The 22,908-nt window shown below is 33.9% G+C and overlaps 1 protein-coding gene across 1 annotated transcript in view; it reads left to right on the top strand.

Annotated features, from left to right (window-relative positions):
- Positions 1 to 2,250: 2,250 nt before the first annotated feature.
- LOC132562591 (uncharacterized) overlaps positions 2,251 to 22,908 on the top strand; it is a 42,532-nt gene continuing 21,874 nt past the window's right edge. The window contains exons 1-3 of the mRNA XM_060227346.1: positions 2,251 to 2,295; positions 12,500 to 12,878; positions 12,972 to 13,506. Of these exons, the coding sequence (XP_060083329.1) occupies positions 2,251 to 2,295; positions 12,500 to 12,878; positions 12,972 to 13,506 (959 nt within the window). The remainder of the gene's footprint in view (positions 2,296 to 12,499; positions 12,879 to 12,971; positions 13,507 to 22,908) is intronic.

Genomic DNA, 22,908 nt, shown 5'->3' with positions numbered 1-22,908 from the left:
CTCAAGATTACTTTACAAAGAATATTTCACAAATACATAATTTAAAATTTTTGTTGGGTAATGAAATTTTGGAATGGCAGTGAGTATAAGAAATGTTTAATTATCAGATATCCATGTGATTGGGAATTTCTTTACTTTGAATGTAGGTATTTGTACATATCATCAAAATCATGAATAGAAGTTGAATTATAATGTTATATTACATAAGTATGTAAATACAAAAAAAATAAATAAATCTGCAAAATTCTTTAGTTGAAATCTTGGTACAGCCATTAGGAGTTTTATGCATGTGTGTAATTATATGATATTGAACCTGACAAAATAGACTTGGTTTCTCGCTGGACCCTTTAAATTCCACCTACCGTCTTATGTTACTGAATTATGTGGAGTTGATAGGTTCAGGAGTAAACACTTGATTGATCCAACTTGGTTGGGGGTGTTCGTGACTATATGCAAATTGTTAGCTATTTGTCAACTTAACAAGTGATTAACATTAAAAACCTTAAGGAGAATTTTATAGTGCAGTTTAAAACATTCACCTTTGGTAGGTGCTCTGAATTGCTTTGAGGGAGAATGTAAAAAAAATGTAAGCACATTTTCAACCTGACAAAACTTGGAAAGGCTGTGCCATATTTTCTGCCTATGCTTCTATCACTAAAAGCATGGTTAGCTTTAAGAAATATTTTGTGTTAAAAAGCTTTCAAATCAAATCAAGAAACTGTGCCCTAATTGCAGTCAAAATATTTCTTTCTTGTTTGTTTTCTCTAATTGAAAACGGTTTTAAGCAAAAATATGTTATCATTTTTATAATTAGCAAGAAAATATTGACAAAACTTGCAAGATCAAAATTTCCATTAAGCTGTCGGGCATGTTTCCCGGAATGATCCTGTGTGGTGACATTTAATGCAATAATAAGTGTTCCTATCAAAGTGCTTCATTACATTCTCACAAGATATGTCTATAAAAGGAGGGATCTCTTGAATCATCAAAGGCCTGTGACTTTGGATATCACAGTTACTGCAGGCCTGTCGAGGACTCTCACCTGTCAATACACAATACCTGTCGCTTCCCTCGTTACAGGTGTCAAAGGTGAGAATTCTGTTTTAATATACCTTTTCTGAGTTTGATATACTGAGTTACGATCTCATCTCTTTACAAAGTGGTCACAAAAGTGTTTGGTTAAGGTGACACAAGCGATTTACCTGTATGCATTAGAGCAAGCTTAGACCCACCTTTACCTGTAATCACAGGTTTTGTGTAGATAACTGGTATTTTAATATGACAGGATAAATTTCAAAATCATTAATGCAAAGATTTAAATGTGATTTATTCTACAAAGAATGTAGATGTAATTTCAGTCGGTTACAGTGGGATTTCAGATAAACTTTTAAGTAATAGATCGTGGTTAAAGCTGTATACCTTCATTAACGGGGACTCATTGCACGAAGTTCAACACTGTACCAGCATCTGAGGATATTTAAAATTGAGGAAAGGATTATGTTTACTTAATGTGATCCACATGTACCAGGATATCACTAGTGACACTGAGAGATGTTAGTTTTATACAATCATTTATCAATAGATTTGTCCTATTTCTTACTAGGAGTTTTCGATTTGTAAACAGGTTGTGGTAATCATAGAACAACTGGTTCTTGCTCTACTTGGCATCTAATCAACATTGTTTTTTTCAACCAATGCATTATGTTGATTTCTATGTTGTTAACCACAGGTGAGACAAAAGCTACAACTTCGGATACGCAGACGCTGGATTCCGCTATGCTTCACAAATACAAAGCCAGGCCATCATTGAACAGGTACATTACAATGTAAAAATCAATTGGGACTAGTCGAAATTGCAGGATATGCCAACCATTTTACATCTGACTTTTTTTTTTTTGTCTCTGGTTGTGTTGTTTAGGCGTGTTCATTATATTATGAGATAATTATATTTATTGACTTGTGGGTCTGCTGGGAGAGGTGTGATCACATTCACAGCACGTTTAACTGTTTAATGCTCTAGATCAGTGTGTACATATGATCTTAGGTGACTACTTTGTCATAAATGTGTTTTCTTAAGTGATTTTCTGGTTTTATCTGTACAGGTATGTAAATTTTCACCTGAGTTATCCTAAATAACATGCAAGTAAATAGCATTTATAATCTTTGTTGTTCAATCTAAAAGTTTCATGTTCTATTTTCAGAAATCTCTGAGGGTCATACTTTTAAAAACTCTTTGTTTAATGATCCAGAATGAAGTTACCAAGGACAAGTCAGGCAGACCACACCGAGACACAGGTAGGCTCAAAATAAGTTGTCACTTTAGATTATAAAAAGCTTGTTGACTTGTTTGTAGCACATAACTATAGGTGATTTCATAACAACATTCATGTTTTGATTTACATAGAAAATTACAGAATCCATGGATAATTTTGTCCGATTTTCACAGTTATTTGGATAAATTGTTATTCTTATTTATAAGTTATGATTTCTTATGGCACCAGTGTTCCCCATTTCTATACCTTTTCAATTCATTGATGATTGTGTGATTTTTAAACTGTTTTTGTATAAGTTGTGGTGTCGCCAAACTCTAATCATCAAATATCCAGGGTGACAGGGTGTTTTAATTAGTTATTAGGGAAAAAGAAAAGTAAATTATATCATAAATGTATATTGTATATTTATCATATTTTCATGTTTTAAGATAATGTTCTATATTATGTTAAAAGATTTTGATCCCATCAGATCCAAAAATTGATTTTGAAATTTTTATTCACTGATCTAAAATGAAAAAATATAAAGAGATGGTAACATTTTTCACAATTTAAGCTAGCCAATATCAGGCTGATCTGACAAATCAGATATGATGGCGACACTGCTTTGTAATACATCCAGTAAGCCAGACAAGGTTTATATAATCTATAAGTAATTTCTTCAGAAATCTAAACAGCTTAAAGTCAAATATGCATACACAAAGATACAGGTTTATACGTAGTTCATATCTGAAGACAATTACTTATAGAATATATCATATCTGAAAATAAAAAATCTAGAAATTGTTTCCAGGTTTTTGTCATCACTGCTTGTGCAATAAAGCTAACAAAGGCATCATGGTATCTAAGAATACAACATCTCTAGACTGAACACAAAAATCATTGAAAATATTTATTTGTGATTTTGAATGATTTAGAATAATAGGAGCTAAGGATTAGAGGGGTTTAGGGGTAACTTTGGGGGTCAAATTTTAGTTTTAATTTCTTTTTAAACCTCTAGAAACTGAAAAATTAGATTTTTTCTGGCATATTTTCATTGATTACAGATGAGTATTGTCACATTTTCCTGAATCTTTCAAACTGTATGTTCCCTTCATGGAAAAGAGAAGACTTTTGAAGGAGAAGGAGTATTTTGATATAGGGGGAGTCTAGAGTGACTTACATTTGTCGTAGGGAGTAGTGACTTACAAATTATGTTCAAATAATGTTTATGCAGCAGGAATGGGCAAAATTTATATATATATACTCGGACTTACAGCATTTGTAAATATACAAACAAGATTTGACTTTAAGTTATATGTGGAAATGAGGTAATCAAAATATGCAAATAATTTGCTTTATTTAGTTAAAAATCTAATTATACAGATTTATTTTATAGATTTTAAATCAGCACTGCATGAGGTACTTTTGCAGTTTTACAACTGTTGTTGACAGAGGACTCAAAATGAATAGGGTTTTTTTGAATGGTTATTAGTTCTTGCACTAAGTAAACTACCTTTTGTCATTGACAGGTAAAATGTACTTTTGAAATGAATGAAAAATTAATATTTCGAAATTATTCTCTTTGAGTCAGGAACATTGTTATATAGAGTGTACCATTAATATGAAATGAAGACAAGTTTTAAAAAAATTAAATTGTTTTGGTAGGTGAGACAGAGAACCTATAAAATCATTACTTATGAATAATTCTGTTTGAATTATCATATTCTATGTATGATTTACACTGAGATAAGGGGACGAGTAGGCCTACTGTAAAATATCAATAAAAGGTAAAAACATTTTATGATAGATTTTAGTTTGTGTCAATATTTTTGAGATCAGAGTAAATAAAAAAGAACACATTGGATACAATATAAAATATCTTTTAACAGACAAGCATTTGCATTGGTGTAAAGGAATCACATGACCTAATTGAAAATTAAACAAGAGTAGAGATCCATTGATATCAATTGTTAATTCCAATTAGCTTAACGGTATATAATTCATGTAATGATCAGAGTTGGACAACTCTTTTAATGATCAAGAGGCAATATTTGAAAAAAATCAATAGTACTGGTCCATATTCGGAAACATTCCAAACTATTTCCTGTGTTTAAACTGATGAGGTAACCACAAGCTATTCCATTCTATCCTGCTTCAGGCAATGTCCTTTACAGTCTTTCCCCTTGTTATGATGTTCCTTGAGAACACTATCCGCCCCCATTGACTGCCAAGCTTATCACTTTACTATTCCATCTGATAATGTAAAATGAAGGGAAGTAACTCTATGGGATTAATCAGACAAGAATTATTTGATTGTCGCCGAAAGTGCCCGTGAAAGCTGATCAGACAAACTGTTAACTATTCCTAGAGGTTGTTGGAGTAAATGACACATGGGTGCATTATCAGTAAGTTTAATATTGGTCTGCTGAACTGATGTGTTAATGCAGAATTTCTTAATGTTCTTCATAGAAATCAAAGTAGTTGACATACTAATCCTGTCAATGTCACTCATGTAGAAGTATATATAGTAAGGTCAAAGTATGACCATTTAGCTAATGGAATCAGGTCAAAACTTGATGTAACTGTACTGCAGAATCTATCATGGTGGTCTGAATCTGTCTTGTCCTGTAGTAATCATAGTAATATGTTATATATTATGAAAATCTGTTTTTTATTTGCGTGAAAAATGGTTACACTATATTTGAAATCTAAACAGTGCTTTCTCATATGATGAACATACTGTTACTATTTGTAGTGTCTGCAGGAGTGGTTGTGAAAAACAAGTCATTCTGATAATTTGTCACAATCACTCTTAGAAGTCTACTTGACATCAGGAAATATCTTCCCTAATTTTAAAATTGTTCCAGACATGAGCTGATAATGACATCTATTTATGATTATGTTTAATAATTCAATACTTCCAGATAAAGATATTTTAGAGAGATAACCCTCAAGAAAATCTCTGATATACCAGTTTATGTATAAAGTAGCAAGTAACCTGATTGGTAGAATTCACCATAATACTGAATTTTATAACAAATTTTGTGTTAAAATTTTTTTAAAAATCCATGCATTGATACTTTAAAATCAGATATCTAATGTGAGTTTCATCAGATCCCGACGTTAATAGCCCATATCATTTCTGAAATAGAACTCAAGATGGAATCCTGATATGCTGTCTTACATAGAAGATATGTATGGTAAAACATAAAGATTAATATTAATATTATCCTGATGAACTGATGGTTTTCTAGTGTCAGATAATTCCAAAGTTAGGATTAAAAAACTTTACAGGTTCTAACAATAGAACAAGGGAATCCCAAAAACATGCTGTGAAATGAGGAGAATAATTGTAAACAGGGTCAGGGTCCCAATAGGGGCCATTCTGATGACCTACATATGCATCAATGGCTTCTGTATACAGGACTTTAGTTCCATCAAGATATTTGCATCATAAGGAAATAATGTTAAGGAACTGGTGATAATATAGATTCAGGTAGGCTGATCAATAGGCAGAACCAATAAACAATTAATATACCATATTTGTCCTCATAAGCACACTGTGCTTAAAAGCACAAAAAACATATGTGGTTTACAGCACTGATTATAGGATTCTGCATGAAAATTTGTTAGCAGATAATACAATGCATATTTGAACATTTACGGTAATAGTTGGGAGGCAAAGTTTTAAAAAGATAAATATTGTATCGTATAGTTGTTGATTAGTGATTTAGATAACATTTTTACTGATGTTAATAAAGCTTACCTAGTCTCAATTTCTCCTTAAAGAGGTTGGACTGGGCTTACAAGGGCAAGATTATGAGGTGCATATATTAGGTTGAATACAGCTGTTCCCTAGTGATATTGCTTTCTCTAAATTGATATTTTTAGGTTTAGGGCTAACACTCAAAATTAATATTTGATCATGTGTTTCTGTTTGAAATATTTAAATCGATATAATGTTTTGAAATAAATTGCTGATCATGTTTCTAATGATTTCTGTATGATACTTATAACAGTACATGAATTGTAATATGTTCATCCAAGTCTTTCCAGTTTAAATATTTTATAGAGCATTGAAAGAAGCTTCATGAATGATTATATCTAAAGTATAGATTTTTTGTCTGTGTGAAGTCGCAATTGCATTGTTGGAGATTATAAAAAAAAACTATATTTTTTATGTTTACTTAAAAAGGAACTTGTATATAAATATAAGATACCTGGGTACAGGGGTGATCACACTGCGACACATGTAACAAACATCATGTACACACTTTGGGGTGAGGAGATGTGCCACACTTAGTTTGCTTCCTTAGTTTGTGTGATGTTAGGTATCTGATAATAATTCAACCCATATTAACTGTTGTTAAGCTAAGAATTGCTCATGAATCTGATTTGAATGTCCTTTAATCAGCTAATCAACTGACTTGTTGTCAGTGGAATGTTGCTCTCATTCCCTGACTTTGATGCCAAGGAATGTCCTCTCATTCCCTGACTTTGATGCCAAGGAATGTCCTCTCATTCCCTGACTTTGATGCTGAGGAATATTGCTCCTCTTCCCTACTTGGGCTTATAACAGAATAAATACATTAATTGGCAACTTTAAATAGCTTGGCTATCTGTGTACAATGTTTTTCAATAAAACTCAAAACAAATATGGTGTTAGGTTGGGTGATTCATGCCAAAATTCTGAGGCCTGCATGTAGAAAACATGAGACAATTTTTTGCATTTGTTTAAAGGTTACAACAAAGATTAAAGGGAGGGCTAGTTATAACACTTCAATGTTGGTGCTTTATTTAACTCATTATGTATAATTAATCATTGTATGGATGTAAGCCTTTTAAGAAAATTAAATTTAAATCTGAATGAAGGATTTCATGTTCCATAATCCTACAATTACATGTTGAACAATGGATGTGCACATGATAGTATGACTGAAGTTGTTGTTGGACATGGGTATGTGGTAGGTCTAAGAAAACAAATAACAGATATTCAAATTAACAAGTTCTTCACTTTTTATGTATGTAGTATTTAAAATGTTTCTGTGTTTAATCAACAGTTGATTAAATCATACTTAAAGTTAAAAAGTGTACAGGGTATAAAAATATACAGTGTTAACACAAAATGGATACAATGTTGATACTGAAAAATTGAGAAATACAGTCTCTCTGTGCTGGTGAGTACCTCACTGAACAACATGAGAGAGGCCCATCATATACAAACCGCTACAGGAAGTTAGTGTTGAACCACACACCTGCTCTTCAACCGAGCTTAGGAAGTCCAATGTTCTACTGACTGAGCTAAGGTGGCCCAACCCCTATTCAGGATAAATGTGCTGCCCAAGGACACAACCGTGACAGCATAAATGGTTCTGTTTCACTGTTTTCTGAGATACACAAACTGCCACATGTTAAGAAAGTTCAACCACACACCCTGTATCTTCATCTGAGGTTATATAAGCAAATGCTCCTTGTTAGAATTTATAACATGTATGGTCTTTAATTTACAAAATCAACTAAAGCGGGCTGGTCAGATAATTGTTAGACATACATATATGTACATATCTGTTATGGTCACCTAAGATTGTACCAGAGAGAATTGAATAGCACCTTTTAATACAAACTAAGAGTTAGAGCTCATCAACAATTTAAACTGCACCATACAGCTGTTTCTACCTTCCAGGGCTCATCAATGAGGTGAAGGGCCTAAATTTTGTAACCTAAGAGGCATTTGAGGAAAAATCCAAAGGGATTGAAAGGAAAGTCGAAAGCTTGATAAGGAGGTGCAACAGCCATGTAATTCAATAAATTTTGTAATTTCAAATGTCAATTACATTTGTGTTTTCTGAACCATGTCAGAACTCAAATGAATTTAAAAGTGGCACACAGGTTACAGAAAACCTTGTGGACAATACGATCATAATCCTGATATTTTTCTTGGGAGTTAAACATATGTTGAGTTTACAGTATATTTGACAATTTTCTGAAATTCAAAGTCATGTCTCAAATTTGCATAGAAAAGCATATATATGGCTAATCCTATACAAAACCAGATACGAGAAAACACGTTGAAATGATTTTGAAAGGAAATTTTATCACTTGCTTAATACGGTAAAATACAGGTATCAAATGGAGCCATATTTAAAATCTCACCATAAAATACTGTCATTGTGTCAAGCTATTGAGCATATGGCACTTGACATTTGTCTAGATCTTAAACCCCTGTACAATTCATACTGTTTACATTTAGGGAATTTACAAAGAAATGTTGCATAATGTCACGTTCCTGGTAAATATCTGTTTAAACATTACATGTAGGGAAGTCCTATAAATCTTGTGTCTGCCATCAAATTCTATTGATTGTGAACGTGTGATCATCTATATTCCATGATATGTAAATCTATAATACATTTAACATATTGATAAATAAGCAGTATTGAAAATTAAAAGATTATTTCCAAATCTTTTTAGATTTAAATCCTTGAAATTCTAATTTAATTGAAGTGAAAATGGATTTTTAATGTCTAAGTAGAGTCTAGGAAATTAGGGTTTTCTCCGAACGCTGAAATGAGAGCCAAGCACACATCTACTTACTTTTGTGCAAAGGCTGACATCAATCTCTATATCTGCTTTCCAAACACTTAAAGTTTGATTAACTTAGTTGATATGTTTGCATTTGATATTCAGCCAATTGTTCTGCTATGAAATGACCCCCTGCTTTAGATCACTTTTGTCATATACAAATGTAGTTAAGGCTGTATTTCAATTAGTCACACATTGTACCTCCTTTATAAAAGAGTTCCATGTTCTTTGATAATCTACAAAATAATGTAAACACTCCTATCCCTCAAAACCAAATGGGATATATTAGAATCTTCATGTGTGTATCTATGAGAAAGACTGTGGGGTCTCTCACCTGGTTGGGATATATCAGAGACTTTAAAAATAGTGGCAGTGTAACAACTAGTTCAGCAATTGTCAGTATAATGTTACCATATGTGGTCCCATGTTGGGTGTGATTGGTAGTATATTCCAGTGTGATAGCACTGTAAAATCGGCATTAGTCCCACACTATTACAAGGAGACTTACCTTAACATATTACAGTCTCCAAACACATGCATTCATCACACACGTTGTTTGGACGCTGGGCAAATGGAATATAATATTCATACTTTACTTTTTCATTGTATGAGACTACAGAACCTTTTCCTTTCGATCAGATTATAATTTTATAAAATTTCAGGACTCATGCAAGTGAGCAATGGAGGAACATATTTATTTATTAATATTATTTACCTTTATTCAAAATTTTTGTTACACATGTACCAACAGTCAAACTACTGTTAAAACATTATATACCATTTAAGATGAGGAAACGACAAATAATACATAAAAAATGTCATAAGTGAAACCTTTCATATGTAATTGGCAGGAATAAGTTGTGTACAACACAACCAAGTTGTTCAAAATAATCTGGTTAGCTTTATTAGATTTTAGAAATACATGTATTAAAGAAAAATGTGATCTTCATAATTATTCTTGTATAGGGATTTGTCATCTGAAAGCTTCAGGTACACAAACATATTCATAAAAAGGAAAAGATTATTGATTAATTATAAAATTATAAAATTTATTCAAAGGTTTAAGATGACATTTCATAGAGTTTGGATTTCAGGTTTGTAAATCAGAATTCCACAATCTCTTTACTCTGTAGTTGTCCTCTCTACAAAACGCTACAAAGCTTAGGTTCAATCTGTTTAATGTCAAATATCGAAAAGAAAATTATTCTTTTAAAAGTAAATAAATACCTAAAAATTGAATATTAGATAGGTGTGTTTCTGCATCATTACAGAAATTCTACAAGGTATTGACAATTTTCTTTTCAACTGTATAATGGGTTAAAGATATTTAAATATCTTTTACATTTGAATGCTCGATTCTGAAGGATTAATTATCAGATCGTGTAGAAACGAATGAAAAAATCACTGAGTTTAAGAAATAGGATATGTTCGACAAAGATACTATTTTAACTGGGACTGTTAACAAAAAAGCAGCTAGTTAAAATGGGTTTGGTGTTGAAAAAATGTTTGTGTATTGTTTACATTGAAGCAAAAGGACATACATGTTTGCCAAAAGATATAGGCCATCGTATAACCGGAATTGAAAAAGATCATAGGTTACTAGTTTGTAACATTTTGTATAATATATTACACGTATATCTCTGCTTCATGAGAAATAAATGAGAATACATGTTTTAAGCATATTTACATTGTAAATATATTCATATTTGAATATGCATTTTTATTAAATTATATGAATGAATATTACTGTGTGCAAATTCAACAGATACGTTGTACATACTTACATTTGTATTTAAGGGTTAGTTTGGTATTTTTTATGCTTAATTAAAAACAACTAATTGTCTATTTGAATGGATACGAAATTTAAGACGTGATATCTCGGTCATTCGACCACGATCACAAATTGCTCTATGACAGCAGAAAGGTGATATGGATGACCTTTGACTCATGCGACAGCCGTTTCAAACTGAATCTGTATATCGTCCTGCCAATCAATCTTAATTGGAATCTTGGTGTTGGAAAACAAAAACAAGAGACTTATAAAGTACTTACTTGACAGGTGTGGGGAATAGGGGTACGTATATATCGTGAATGGCATAGATATATGTAGAAGAATAATAAGTTTATCCAAGGGTAGGATTTAGTGGGTAGCAGAATTTTCCACCTGTTCCAAGCATGATCAGATTTTAAAAGTAAATTACAGGGTTTTTGTTTGTTTATCTATTGAATATTTTTACTAAAATTTTAAAATTGAAATTAAAATTTCAGATGTTGGGATTCAAAATTATCAGCATAATGTAAGAAAAATGAAAATTTCCATACTTTTTAAAATCTAATGGGAAAAAATGTATAATTTTAAGTTATAACATGGAACTGTTAATCTAACAGCACTTTGAAAAACTTGCTGTGGTGGACTTTTAAGTGGAAGGCAGATAGGATGTTTGTCATTGTTAGCCCCTTGATGGGTCTGTAAACATACCCGGTTATTGTATGGTGTTGTAGTACAGGCAGTGAGAGACAGGCTAGCAAAGAGGTGAGTACTAGAAGTGTCAATATGCTATGTGGTGTGGTGTGAGTTTACCCTGTAAGGACACGATTTATAGGGTCTAGCCGGACACTGGTGTGACTTTTCATACCTACTGGTATCTACAGTAAATAATAACATAACAGATATTGAAAGACAGTCCATTCAGGACCTGAATAGCTGCATGGAGCTGCAAGGACACTGGTTTGAATTTCTATGGTTTTAATTACTACTGTGATCAATATTACAGAAATTGACACCTGAGCACAAGGATAACCGTACACTGATGTGACTTTTCATATATACTGGTATCTACTTAATTTGGATTCATTTTTTTATTACTTGAAAGTTTGTTTTTTAACTGGACCTTCATTTGTAATTGAAAACTTGATATTAATTGTATTACTGGTTTCTTTTGGCAATTTTGTAATTTTTGCTTTTTGGTGTCATAACGTTAACCAGAACATGTAATTTCAGCCACATCATGTTTTTGCCCGTTAAAAAGGTAGGAGCTAAAATGATGTAATGTAATATTTTTGAAAATTAAAACTTGCTACTTCAGTATTTGTCATGCAATCTCATGACAAAAATAGCAAAAATTAAACATGGTGTAAAAAAAACCCTGTTGCACAATATTTCTTATTATCAACTTACATGGTATATCTTGATGTGTTATTGGGCCTAATTAAATGATCAGATTAGAATTTGAATTAAAATTTTTTCAGTTACAAGGTTTTGACTGAGGTATTGTCTGTCAATTTACCTGTGTTTCAAGTTTGTCCAGAATTGATCATTTTCCTGAAGTGTTGCACTTATTTCAGTGGAATTTTTTCATGTATAAGTTTACCTAAGGCAACTTCTCTAGAAATACTGCATATTTAATTTAGTGATAGTGTAAAATTTTAGAAGTTGTTATGGTCTAGGTACTGAAATTTTTATAAGCAATTATTAAATATTTATATTATGACATATATTGATATGTAAAATGGACGATGACTACAAAGATCAACAAGTGCAATCACTGACAATTATGTAGCACTTACTGACAAGGAAAGGTCATAGGTCATTGTTGATAACATTTATTGAAACAATTTTAGTGAAGGACAATTAATGTTAATTATTGCTTTGATTCTTCTTACAGGACCAACTAGCTGACATGGCAGCTAATAGTAATAAAGGAAGGAAAGAAATTGAAGTCTCAAAGGAACCGAAGGAACCTGAAACTTCTACCTTCCTCACAGAAACCAGAGAGGAGGCTGAAGACGACGAAGAGGACAGAGATGAAGCAAAGGGAGATAACTTTTCTGGACATTCTGAGGGTCATTCTATACAGGAACAAGAAAAGAATGAGGATTTAGCAGAAAGTAGTGATAATGTGAATGAATTAAATAACGTGGAGGTAGCTGAGGAACAAATTAGTACTGAAAGCAAACATGGAGATGATCAGGATTTGGAACCACAAGTGGCAATAACAGGAAATGAATCTTCAAATGTGGCATCAAAAGGAAGTGAATCTCAAAGTATGCCACCAAATGGATACGAGTCTTCAAATACGGCACCAAAAGAAATTGGATCCTCAAATGTGGCACCACAAGGGAGTGAATCCAAGCAAGCGGGACCAACAGGAAGTGAATCCAAACAGGTTGTACCAATAGGAAGTGAATCCAAGCAGGCTGTACCAACAGGAGTTGGGTCCAAAACTTTGCAGCCAAAAAGAAGACGTGACAAAAAACCAAAGACACTACACCATCAACAAAAGCAACCAGTAATGAAAAGTCAAGGTAATCAAATGATAGAAGATGAGGATTTAGGGATATACGAAGATATTACAGAAGGGGTAGATTTATTTGACAATGAGGATTATATGGAAATGATGGGTAACAGAGATACACATCCTTCCAGTACTGTGACAAAGACCCCTGACCTCTACACAGAGGTCCGTCCTGCCCCGCCACCGACATCAATTTTACGTAATCCCTCTGCCACACAGGAAATCCCTGATTACGATGCAATGGATGATCTGCAAAACAGTCGTGTGACCTGGAATGCTATCGAGCCCCATTTCAGTGTTTCCATTGCTAATATGCAGAGGCATTACTCTGGGAGAATGGCTAACACTCCAGCAAGCTGTTACTCTGCTGAATCAAGGTAGGTGGGCTTTTATTGTGTTGTGTTATATAATTAGGACCCACTAAGGGCCAAAATATCATAGGGTCAATTGAGACCAGATGTTAGGGTCAAAGTTTGTCATCAATGTCATCGTCTTCGTATCATACATGTAGTCTTCTTCAAGCCATGTGGACTGCAATACAAACATGCCATTCTCCAAAATCACAACCTTTTATTGAGTATTAATAAAACTTGATGCAAGCCTCTTCAACAACACAAACTACATTTCTAATTCAAGTTCTGATTGGCTGACAGTAGGCCAATCAAACTACAATATGTCAGATGAAAGTTCCTGACCTGACAAGGGATAAATAGAGGGTTATAGTCATTCTGAAGAGGAGATTGGATAGAATTGTTTTAGTAAGAATATACAGTGACGATCTTTAAAGAAAATAGGAATTTCTATGAACCAGGAAAGTGATTTTACCTGACTGAATAAGATTCAATTTTTTCAGGCTGTGAATTCAAAGCTGCATGCTCATTTTAAATTATATTCATATTGTGAATTAAAGCTGAAAAAATCATATAAGATAGAGAAGAGGTGGTTTGATAATGTTTGCATGATCATGGTAATGTTGGCAGTGAATTGGTGCACTTGAGTAACTCATATAGCAACAAATTCAAGCTGTTGGTGACTAATACTCTTAAAGAAGAAGAGTATAGTACATCAAATCATTTAGTTTCTTTTTCATTTTAAAATATTTCCTACATAGACTTTTGCTCGTTAGCCATTTATCAACTTATTCCCTATATTTTGATTTTCCCTGGATTGTTTCCTTTTTCACCTTTGAACTTCACATTGATTAAGGTATCATCACAGTGCTACTGACCTTGTCGTTAGTTTGACTTGTTTTGACAAGATATTGAAGGTCATATAGCTGGAATGAGAAATAAATTAATTTTTTGTAATACTGTAAAATCATAGATTTTTGTGGTGGTCAATTTTTGTGGTTTTTCAATAACATCCTATTTCTGTGATGCTATGTTGTGATGTTTATGGATAAACACACCTCAATAAATCTGCTAATATAACTTTTCTTTGACACATGAATTTGTGGAATTAATCTCCCAAAAATTATATGATTATACAGTAAATTCATTTATGTTTTTTTGAAGTTTGAACATTTTTGTCATTTTTGAAATATCTAAATATACTGAATTACAACCTGGCTTGGTACCTGTAATGTCTTTCTTTACAAAGCTTACTTATAACAGCATCACTATTACTGCCAAAACATGTATTGCCACCATATCTTATAGCCATATATAGCAGGACCCTATAGGATTAATTGTGTAAAGTATGGTACTTAAAATTTGTATCTATTCAGCAATAAGTCCATGTCTGGTAATAAGCCCATCCATACCTGTTGCTGTTCAATAAGATTACAAAACAATGTTATCTCATTGTCCTGTAATAAACCTGATTTTCATTGAGAAATTTGTTGCTGGCACATTTTGGCTTACTTTTTTGTTTGTTTGGTTAACTGCTCCTGTGAACAGCCAGGGACTGCTAGGCCTCATGTAGTAGCTGGTTGCTACTTTACTGAACAAATATGGAAGGCCCGTCACATTTCATTCAAAGCAATAAGGGTAAAGTGACTTGCCCCAGGGCACAACTAGGTCATCACAGACCAGTCCTTTCTTCAGCCTCCCTAAAAACACATACCAGCATGTGTAGGTAGTGTGGAACTCTTTTGGCTTATTGTGGGGTAAATACAAGTATTATTTTAGTTCTCATATATTCAGTAGTGTAACTTATGTAAATGTATGCTTACCTATGTAATATGGTTAGTAGGTATATTTAAAATCAAGTTTACACCTAAAATACCATAAGTGGGTGTGAATTTACATACAAAAGCCTCAAAACACCCAGTGTTTGACATTGTCAAGAGTCACTGGACAATATCTATATGTACAGTTTGGTATACACACAAAGATCATGTTTGTAGGGAATTAGATATAGTCATTGCCCCTATAAGACATATGCTAAATGTACCAGAGGTATAAACATTTGGTACCATTTTATTGCAGTGCTGTAAAGGTGGAGATGGAAATCGCTTTAACTGCTTGGTATTAACAGATTTATTCCTGGAATTAGATTTTATTTTAGAGAAAGATTTATGTTTGATAAGATGACTTTGTGTGTTGGCGAGGCCTGACAGCCCTGTTTGTATAGAGGTCTGCCTAGATTACTGAAGGTCTGACAGCTGGCAGACACAATCTGTGTATATCTGTGGGCAAATGCCGAGCACGGATATACGTTATGTCAAATGTATTGCCATTGGATCTAGCCAATAGCATTTTGATTATTGACAAATATGCACATTATCATGACAAATATGCACATTATCATGACAAACATGCACATTATCATGACAAACATGCACATTATCATGACAAACATGCACATTATGTTGCTAAATGTGCACATTATCATGACAAACATGCACTTTATCATGACAAACATGCACATTATCATGACAAACATGCACATTATCATGACAAACATGCACATTATCATGACAAACATGCACATTATGTTGCTAAATGTGCACATTATCATGACAAACATGCACATTATCATGACAAACATGCACATTATGTTGCTAAATGTGCACATTATCATGATAAACATGCACATTATCATGACAAACATGCACATTATCATGACAAACATGCACATTATCATGACAAACATACACATTTTCATGACAAACATGCACATTATGTTGCTAAATGTGCACATTATCATGACAAACATGCACATTATCATGACAAACATGCACATTATGTTGCTAAATGTGCACATTATCATGACAAACATGCACATTATGTTGCTAAATGTGCACATTATCATGACAAACATGCACATTATGTTGCTAAATGTGCACATTATCATGACAAACATGCACATTATCATGACAAACATGCACATTATGTTGCTAAATGTGCACATTATCATGACAAACATGCACATTATGTTGCTAAATGTGCACATTATCATGACAAACATGCACATTATCATGACAAACATGCACATTATCATGACAAACATGCACATTATCATGACAAACATGCACATTATGTTGCTAAATGTGCACATTATCATGACAAACATGCACATTATGTTGCTAAATGTGCACATTATCATGACAAACATGCACATTATCATGACAAACATGCACATTATCATGACAAACATGCACATTATCATGACAAACATGCACATTATCATGACAAACATGCACATTATCATGACAAACATGCACATTATCATGACAAACATACACATTATCATGACAAACATGCACATTATGTTGCTAAATGTGCACATAATCATGACAAACATGCACATTATCATGACAAACATGCACATTATCATGACAAACATGCACATTATGTTGCTAAATGTGCACATTATCATGACAAACATGCACATTATCATGACAAACATGCACATTATCATGACAAACATGCACATTATCATGACAAACATGCACATTATGTTGCTAAATGTGCACATTATCATGACAAACATGCACATTATCATGACAAATATGCACATTATGTTGCTAAATGTGCACATTATCATGACAAACATGCACATTATCATGACAAACATGCACATTATGTTGCTAAATGTGCACATTAATATGACATATGACAAACATGCACATTATCATGACAAACATACACATTATCATGACAAACATGCACATTATCATGACAAACATGCACATTATCATGACAAACATGCACATTATCATGACAAACATACACATTATGTTGCTAAATGTGCACTTTATCATGACAAACATGCACATTATCATGACAAACATGCACATTATCATGACAAACATGCACATTATCATGACAAACATACACATTATGTTGCTAAATGTGCACTTTATCATGACAAACATGCACATTATCATGACAAATATGCACATTATGTTGCTAAATGTGCAAATTATCATGACAAACATGCACATTATCATGACAAACATGCACATTATCATGACAAACATGCACATTATCATGACAAACATACACATTATGTTGCTAAATGTGCATATAATTTTGATGAAAGTTGCATTTATGTTATCTTAAGCATATTATCTTGATGAATAGTATTAAATTTTAATGAATTCTGATGAACATGTATATAATTGAAGTCCACTACTGGAACTGTGACCAGTTCATATGTTTACGATCTGTCTTTAAGTTAGTGCACTGTCACAAACATGTACAAACGTTGCATGTCTGGGTATACACCCTCCTAGAAAAGTCAAAGCATCTGTTACTGTTAAATACAGACTTATGGCCCTTTGTCCATTTTTGATACTAATGATTGATAGAGTTATGGCCCTTTGTCCATTTTTGATACTAATGATTGATAGAGTTATGGCCCTTTGTCCATTTTTGATACTAATGATTGATAGAGTTATGGCCCTTTGTCCATTTTTGATACTAATGATTGATAGAGTTATGGCCCTTTGTCCATTTTTGATACTAATGATTGATTGACTTATGGCCCTTTGTCCATTTTTGATACTAATGATTGATAGACTTATGGCCCTTTGTCCATTTTATAAAGATTGACAGAGGATAATTGATCGAATGATAGACTGTGGTAGCTCTGTGCCTTTTTTTGATGTATAGATATGCAAAATGCATCAATTAGCATTCACCTGTATAACAGGATTTGAACGTTTCACAAACTGTGGTATGAAATTTTCCCATTGCATCCTATGAAAAAATATTTGCAAGGATATTTGATTTTAACATATTGTGAAAATAATAAAATTTCCTTAAACACACTTGAACAATTTGATAACTATCCCCTCCATCTCTTATATAGTAATGTGGTGTTATATTAGCATGTAAGGTACATGCACATTGTATACTGAAATTGGTAAAAAAATTACCCATTTCCTCATAAAGCTGTGAACATACTCTATTATACACATATTTTAAACTTTTAAACATTGTCTATAGGAAATGTTACAGTATACACAGTGTGTTACTGTTGATTTTACTGATAGAGGAAACAAAACCCCTCTTTAACAATGTTGGTTCTGGGTCTCCACCATCTCTCATTTATCAGCTACTGCATAATTATAGTGTTTTAATGCTTTTAAAATGTGTGCAAAATAAGATAATTGTAATAGTGTTTGAACAGAAAATTGAAACATTGTTGCTATGATAATGTATATTGTGCAACCTGAATAGATTTTATAGCAATAGTTAAAAATGATAAGAATGTTTTTGCATATTACAAAAAAATGTATATTACATGTAATCATTATAAGTAACCAAATCGTTAAATGTATTAAAATTGAAATTGAATCGTTTCATCCAACATAGAGTAAGAAAGGTATACACATGTGAACTTTGTCATATTTAGGTGATAATTTATTTTACTTTTTACAAGACTCTTTATTTGACTTAAAAAATGGAAGAAGGGAGATGACTCCTGGATTTTTTTATAAATTAGGAATGGGTTTTTGAAGACCTTTTTTTGATATTTTATTCTGTTTAGTGTTAATAAATGAATAAAGGAAATAAATAAAATTCAAACAAACAAAACATCCAACATCGTTCTATGGGTATATGAATGAAGCGAAATTTACTTTCATATAATAATCTTTATATGGAACATTTAAGAGCCTACTAGTTTGACAATATAAGTTTCCCCCTTTAGCTAAAATTTAGGCAAAACAGTCCTTCATTTTTTTTTGTGTGTAAAAAACATTTTTTTCCCGATGACATTCTGTTGATGGTAAATGAGGGCTAAAATACAATATAAAATATAACCATTTAAAAGTTTTAGCATTTGTCTTTTACCTTTTAGTTTGTTTGATGTTATTTCCTTTTTGGATCGCTGTGTCTTCCACCGGTTGATGATCCTAATGATCTTTTATGTGTTGACGGGCCGTTAAGAATGTCATTATAATAATAATGGTAGTTCTGTGGAGAATGTTATATGAGATGACTTTTATTATTGATGTTGATGGTGAACCGAGGGTTATACATTTTATCTGTAAGAGTTATGTCCCTTCCCCTGATAGTTAATCTGCTGTGCTTTATGATTTAGTTTCTTCATGTGTTCAAGCATTTGTTCATATTAAAAAGTGTTGATCACTTTAGAAGAAACATTGTACCTCACCATTCACCTCATCATCCACATCACCTTCCACCTTACCCTCCATGTCATCCATGACCTCACTCTCCACCTCACAATCTACCTCATCTACCTTATCCTCAGCATCACCATCCACCACATCCTCATTCTAACAGACTACCTCACAATCCACTTCATCACCTCAGCCTCACCATCCACCACATCCTCATTCTCACAAACTACCTCACAATCCACTCCATTACCTCAGCCTCACCATCCAATATATCCTCACAAACTACCTCACAATCCACTCCATCACCTCAGCCTCACCATCCACCACATCCTCATTCTCACAAACTACCTCACAATTCACTCCATCACCTCAGCCTCACCATCCACCACATCCTCATTCTCACAAACAACCTCACAATCCACTTCATCACCCAGCCTCACCATCAACCACATCCTCATTCTCACAAACTACCTCACCATCCACTCCATCACCTCAGCCTCACCATCCACCACGTCCTCATTCTCACAAACTACCTCACAATACACTTTATCACCCAGCCTCACCATCCACCACATCCTCATTCTCACAAACAACCTCACAATCCACTTCATCACCTCAGCCTCACCATCAACCACATCCTCATTCTCACAAACTACCTCACCATCCACTCCATCACCTCAGCCTCACCATCCACCACGTCCTCATTCTCACAAACTACCTCACAATACACTTTATCACCTCACCCTCCACCTTCTTGGGTTGGAGTGGGTGTGGTCAAAGTTGGTCAGATTACTATTTCAGCCATTTCATACCAAGAAATCCTGAAATATAATACTAAAGGAAAGTTGTAGATGTTAAGATACTTTGTCTGTTTGTATATTTCATTACACAGGGTTTTCTATGTATATACTTGTACATGTCTATTTCCCTCATGGAAGTAAGTCAGACAAATGCATGGCTTCAAGGCATTATTGTTCATTCACAGAAGGTACCTTTTAATGCTTATGTTGGCTTCCTGTCAAAATGTGTGAAGTTGATGCCAAAAATATACATGATTGTATCTCTCTTGGAGGCTTTATTTTCAGTTCTGTACATATATTGAAACATTTCATGAATCAAAAAATCATTTGACATTCATTTGATTTGTTAATATGCAGACAATTATTCTGACTTGGGTTTCAGCTACCCCAATTCTTCCACTTCTCTAAGTGCAAAGATTCACATAAAAATGATTATTGTCCTAATTGTAATTTCCATGTGTATTTACAGTTTACTGTTGTTGAAATGATTGTTGTTTAAATTCTCATGTCATTGATCTAAAAGTCTTATGTATGATAATCATTCACACATTGTATTATTGAGCTTTTTGTCAATGAAGTGGCTATATATGGCTTATTGGGAGTTATATTAGTGGTTGATGTGCTGATTGGTGCGTCAGACTGTGGTTATGTAAATGTGAATGGTATGTTGCCCAGTATTGAACAATACTGAAACTGACAGTGATGTCACTGAAGATCTATAATGATCCTTGGTGATGTCAATGATTGCAAAAACACTGAAGTTCATTCCTTATTTGGGATGGAGGTAGACTTATAGCTCATACACTGGTATTTAGATTATGAGTTTGAGAGAAAAAGAAAATGTTGCTCATCTTTTCACAATGAGTACTTTGCCCTATACTTCTGAAACAGAGAGCACCAATGATGTCACTCAGAATGTGATCATTGCGGCATTATTATCATTATATTGTCGAACTGCATTCAGTGGCATTTATGGCCATATAAATGTCAACTGGTATGTTATGAAGTGTGCACAGTACTTTGGCATTCATGTGTACTGTAACTGCCAACAGAAGGAGATTTTGTGTCTTGATTTGTTTGTGATATCCAGTGTGCACATCATCACTCCCATACTATATAATCTATGCTGCCTGTTGGTGTCTCAAACACAAGCATGGACTGTTTCAGTAATGTGGGTCTCCCTTGTCTATCTACACCCATCAAGTTTTCCTGCTTCTGTCTTGTATTCCTGATAATTTATCTTTTTTCTCTGTTACCTGTAGCCAAACTCTTTTTCATCTCATTTTTCTTACCCATGACCTACCACACACACTTCCCACTCTCACATGATGATCAAAGGTTTCTCAAGCTCCCTCTAGATCTGTACATTCTCTTCATATTAACCCTCTATGCCACACCTCACTGTCCCTCAAGCTCCCTCTAGATCTGTGATTTCTCTCCATATCAACCCTCTATGCCACACCTCACTGTCCCTCAAGCTCCCTCTAGATCTGTGATTTCTCTCCATATTTACCCTCTATGCCACACCTCACTGTCCCTCAATCTCCCTCTAGATCTGTGATTTCTCTCCATATCAACCCTCTATGCCACACCTCACAGTCCCTCAAGCTCCCTCTAGATCTGTGATTTCTCTCCATATCAACCCTCTATGCCACACCTCACTGTCCCTCAATCTCCCTCTAGATCCGTGATTTCTCTCCATATTAACACTCTATACCACACCTCACTGTCCCTCAAGCTCCCTCTATATCTGTGATTTCTCTCCATATCAACCTTCTATGCCACACCTCACTGTCCCTCAAGCTCCTTCTTGATTTGTGATTTCTCTCCATATTAACCCTCTATGCTACACCTCACTGTCCCTCAAGCTCCCTCTAGATCTGTGATTTCTCTCCATATTAACACTCTATACCACACCTCACTGTCCCTCAATCTCCCTCTAGATCTGTGATTTCTCTCCATATCAACCCTCTATGCCACACCTCACTGTCCCTCAAGCTCCCTCTATATCTGTGATTTCTCTCCATATCAACCTTCTATGCCACACCTCACTGTCCCTCAAGCTCCTTCTTGATTTGTGATTTCTCTCCATATTAACCCTCTATGCCACACCTCACTGTCCCTCAATCTCCCTCTAGATCTGTGATTTCTCTCCATATCAACCCTCTATGCCACACCTCACTGTCCCTCAAGCTCCCTCTAGATCTGTGATTTCTCTCCATATTAACCCTCTATGCCACACCTCACTGTCCCTCAATCTCCCTCTAGATCTGTGATTTCTCTCCATATCAACCCTCTATGCCACACCTCACTGTCCCTCAAGCTCCCTCTAGATCTGTGATTTCTCTCCATATTAACCCTCTATGCCACACCTCACTGTCCCTCAATCTCCCTCTATATCTGTGATTTCTCTCCATATTAACCCTCTATGCCACACCTCACTG

Source organism: Ylistrum balloti, unplaced genomic scaffold (assembly GCF_031769215.1).
Source record: "Ylistrum balloti isolate Yb309-2 unplaced genomic scaffold, AGI_CSIRO_Ybal_v1 Utg369672, whole genome shotgun sequence".
In the NCBI taxonomy this organism is placed as follows: domain Eukaryota; kingdom Metazoa; phylum Mollusca; class Bivalvia; order Pectinida; family Pectinidae; genus Ylistrum; species Ylistrum balloti.
Note: the sequence above shows the minus strand (reverse complement) of the source record. Positions and strands in the feature narration are given on the sequence as shown.